This window comes from Pezoporus flaviventris, unplaced genomic scaffold, assembly GCF_033815535.1.
Source record: "Pezoporus flaviventris isolate CSIRO_AGI_PZ_B2104156 unplaced genomic scaffold, CSIRO_AGI_Pfla_v1 ptg000123l, whole genome shotgun sequence".
Lineage (NCBI taxonomy): Eukaryota > Metazoa > Chordata > Aves > Psittaciformes > Psittacidae > Pezoporus > Pezoporus flaviventris.
In genome coordinates this window covers 574,784-579,178 of record NW_026892671.1, presented here as the reverse complement: position 1 = coordinate 579,178, position 4,395 = coordinate 574,784, and the positions used below count along the sequence as shown (strand labels likewise).

The 4,395-nt window shown below is 54.2% G+C and overlaps 1 protein-coding gene across 1 annotated transcript; it reads right to left on the bottom strand.

The window, feature by feature from the left end:
- Positions 1–1,021: 1,021 nt before the first annotated feature.
- Positions 1,022–2,043, bottom strand: LOC133282435 (olfactory receptor 14A16-like). Its single transcript, XM_061478438.1, has one exon. It carries the CDS (start codon positions 1,997–1,999, stop codon positions 1,022–1,024), a length of 978 nt encoding a protein of 325 aa, XP_061334422.1. The 5' UTR covers positions 2,000–2,043.
- Positions 2,044–4,395: the final 2,352 nt, after the last annotated feature.

The window sequence follows — 4,395 nt, the reverse complement described above, 5'->3', positions numbered from 1 at the left end:
AGGGTAAGAGCAAGTGGTTCAAGGCTCGATTCAGGCTGAGCTGGAAATCCCCAAGGCCAGAGACTGCACAACCTCTCTGGGTGACCTGATGCAGCACTTGCCTGAGCCGATGGGAGCAAGGTTTCCTTCTGTCCTGGCTGAACCTCTCCTCTGTCACTATCCCCCACTGCCTTTTGTCCTCCCACCAGGCACCACGGTGAGGAGCCTGGCTCTGTATTCTCCATGTCCTCCTTGCCGCTACAGGAGGCCAGTCCCCAACAGCCTTCCCTTCCCAAGATCTCAGGTCCCCATCAGCTTTCCCTTCTCCAGGATGGACAAGCCCAGCTTCCCCAGCCTCTCCCCACAGGCACCGTGCTCCAGTATCTCCTGACCTGAGGGCTCATTACTAAACCCACTCCTGCTTGCCAATAGCGTTCCTGAGTTGGGAATGTGAAACCTGGATGGAGGATTCCAGAGCATCCCTTCCCTTGTTCTCCTGCCGTGCTCCTGCTCATACAGCCCACGATGCTGCTGTCCTCCCTTGCTGCCAGGGCACACGCTGCCTCCTGTCCAGCTCCTGCCCACGCAGACCTTTCCCATGGGCTGCTCCCTGCCAGGCAGCCCCAGCCTGTGCCATTGCAGGGGAGTTCCCTGCAGGGACCCCTGTGTCCCCTGCTCCCCTGCCCAGGACACCCTGAGAGCTCTGCAGCCCCCCCATGCCTTCCCATCTCCCCACACCAGCACAACAGCCCTGGGTCTTGGGCTCCCCAAGAGCTCTTCCTGCTGCAGGCACAGAGCAGCCATCCCAGAGCTGGAGCAGTCAGAAAGCTGCTTTCATTCCCCTTCATTCCTGCCATGTGAGGACATATCACAGAGAAGAAGTTGCTGCAGGATGGTTTATTTCCCTTAAATACAATGAGAGACCCCCACTGACACAAAGCCTGTGTGTCAGACAACAAGAGTGGCTCCTTAAGCAGGAGGAGATGAAAACTGACATTTACGTGAAGACCACCACAAATTGAAGCAGGAAAGACATGGCCTCTCATATCCTACAATGGAAGCCCTTTGCAGGGTAAAGGAAGCAGTATATGGTTGCTGAAACCCATCCATTCACCAGCTTCCTCACAGCATCCTTCAGCTCCCGGTTCCTCAGGCTGTAGATGAGGGGGTTCACTGCTGGAGGCACCACCGAGTACAGCACTGACACCACCAGGTCCAGGGATGGGGAGGAGATGGAGGGGGGCTTCAGGTAGGCAAAGACAGCAGTGTTGACAAAGAGGGAAACCACGGCCAGGTGAGGGAGGCACGTGGAAAAGGCTTTGTGGCGTCCCTGCTCAGAGGGCATCCTCAGCACGGCCCTGAAGATCTGCACATAGGACCCCACAATGAAAACAAAACAGCCAATAACAATCAGGACAGCAACCACAAGAAGCCCAACTTCCCTGAGGTAGGAGTGTGAGCAGGAGAGCTTGAGGATCTGGGGGATTTCACAGAAGAACTGCTCCACAGCATTGCCTCGGCACAGGGGCAGTGAAAATGTATTGGCCGTGTGCAGAAGAGCAGTGAGAAAGCCACTGCCCCAGGCAGCTGCTGCCATGTGGACACAAGCTCTGCTACTCAGGAGGGTCCCATAGTGCAGGGGCTTGCAGATGGCCACGTAGCGGTCGTAGGACATGACAGTGAGGAGAAAATACTCTGCTGAGATGAAGAAGAGAAAGAAAAAGAGCTGTGCAGCACAACCTGTGTAGGAGATGGCCCCGGTGTCCCAGAGGGAACTGGCCATGGATTTGGGGACAGTGGTGGAGATGCAGCCCAGGTCCAGCAGGGAGAGGTTGAGGAGGAAGAAGTACATGGGGGTGTGGAGGTGCTGGTCGCAGGCTGTGCTGGTGATGATGAGGCCGTTGCCCAGGAGCGCAGCCAGGGAGATGCCCAGGAAGAGCCAGAAGTGGCAGAGCTGCAGCTCCCGCGTGTGTGCGAATGGCAGGAGGAGGAACTGGGTGATGGAGCTGCCGTTGGACATCTGCTGCCTCTGGGCATGGGGCAGTGCCAGAGGAGAAAAAGGCAGTGACAGGTTAGGACAGGAGGGATGTCAGATACAGAAGTTCAGTTTACACATTCACAACTGAGCACATATTAGCAGGACAGGAGAGGTTTAGCGTCGTCGCCAGTCATGTCATTACACTTCATGTCATTACGCTTCTTCCTAGGTACAATCAGAAGAGCATTGCATCAGGCCAAAAGTCTCAGTTCTTTGCAGAACCAAGAGAGCTGCAGTGTCCATCAGTCCTCTCCCACTTGCCCTGTGCTCAAACTTGCACTGCCTGTAAGGTGCCTTCACACACAAATTGATCTTAAGAACTCCCACAAACATCTCTCCTGTGCTGAGACCAGGGGAGAACGGTTTCAAAGGACAGTCCACAGAGCTCTCACGCTGAGAAGCAAAGGGCTGTGGGCAGCAGAGCACGGCCAGCAGCCACCTCCAGTGCCAGACCCCAAGTGAGCTGCCTGAACGCACCCTCCCCAGGGCTGGGCTGCACTTTCCCCCCACTCCCTGCCCATCCATATCTCTGCTGCCTGGAGCTGTCCCTGCCAGGAGCTGCTGCTCTGTGCCCAGCTCTGCTCCCTCTCAGTGCTCCCAGAGCCCATGCCATGGGCTGTGTGCTCAGCTCTGCCCTGTACACCCCTCCCGGCAGCAGGACTCTGCCCAGGGGCATCTCTGCCATTGCAGGGGCTCAGGAGCAGCTCACACAAGCCCTCTCAAGACTCTTGATGCCTCCCCCAAAGCAGAGAAGAAAATTCCCAGCTCCCACTGCCCAACCTGCCCACCAAGAGGGAAAAACATCAAAGCTCAGCATCCTTCCCTATCAGGTAAATGATGCCTCAGTGTCTTTCAGAGGGACCCTCTGAAGAAGTGCTCAGAGTGACGGCAGATTGGAGCAGCCTCACCCACCCAGCACTTCCCTTCCCTGCCAGGGGCTGTTCCCTTCCCCTCAGCTCCCCCTGAGCTCCATGGGGAGCTCCCGGGCAGGCCGAGTGCTGACCCTGCAGGCAGCAGAGTCCCTACCCCTGCACACAGCCTTTGGGCTGCAGGGACCCTGCTGCAAGGGCAGCACTGGGCACCCCTGGCTGCACACCCACATTCACACCCTGCAGCCAGCCCCGGGACAAGGGACCTGCCTTGTCCTGGCCCTGCATGGTGCAGGGGAAGCCCTGCTCTGCAGCACATCCTCCTCCTTATCTACAGAGAGAAACTGCAGCTGCATTACCCTGCACCCAGTGCCTTACCACAAACAGGGCTGGGAAGGTTTCTCCTTCAGAAGGTTCCTCCTCCTCCTCCTCAGCATCCTCCACTGCCAAGTGCCTTTAAGCTCCCTGTGTCTCACAGGTCTCCCCTCAGTCCCAGCTCAGCAGCAGAGGCCCAGCCCAAGGTGGCTCTGCCTCTGCCCCACTGGGCTCCTTCCACGGCTCCCTGGGGCTCCAGAGAAACACCATGGGAAACAGCCTGATGATACAAAGATTTGAGGCTAAAAATCTTTGTTTCCTACAATCAATCAATTAATTTGAAAATGGCCCTTTGAGAACATCGAATCCAACCATTAACCTATCTCTGGGAAGTCCACACACTGAGCATGACAACATCTCTGGTAGGATACCCTGCTTGGATGGTCAGCAACAGCAACTGGGGCTTTAAAGTTGAATTTTACATCCCACCTTAATTTCTCTAATTTATATCCTATTCTGTTTGTTGTTAAACATTCTGCTATACATTAGAGCATAGAAATCAGATGAACAAGTTACGTTGATGCAGAAACCTGTCCATTTATACTTTTCACTGCGCCAAGGGCAGCTTTAGCATAGGGATGCATCTAGATCTGTGCACAGCCATCTAGCTCCATCTCAGTGTGTTGTGTTAGGTTGGATATTTAATTGCAGGTGCGTGTATATTAGCTTCAGTGATCAAGTGCTGTTAGAAATCCTGTGATTGAGTTTACAAATGCAAACTGCTGCTAGCTGGCATTTGTGATCCTTTAGATGAATACCAGGCCTGAGACTAAGTTGGAATGCAGCTGCACGCAGACTGCTCTCGGAGAGGGAGCTTAGAAAGCAAAGAGATCCAGTCTGAACCTCGTGACTCAACAAGAGGTTCTCCCTTATTCCTTTCTGTCTGCAGTTTCTATACACATGATTTCAGTTGAATGCTGTATAAATCACTTGAATCCAGTCCTGGATAAATCCTTGCCGAGTCTGACACAATCTCTTTTTGTAGATGGTGGAGTGGGGCCTCGCCACCAAATCCTGAGGAATCCTGCTTTTAGAAATTCACATTAAAGTCACTTTTGCTGGTATCTGTGGAAGTGATTCTTTCAGCATTCTTTCTAAACAGTTTCAGAAGAGGCATGCAGGACTTTTCTGCGA

Coding starts and splice junctions, on each gene's coding strand:
- LOC133282435 (XM_061478438.1), bottom strand. CDS start 1,999: ATGTCCAACGGCAGCTCCATCACCCAGTTCCTCCTCCTGCCATTCGCA.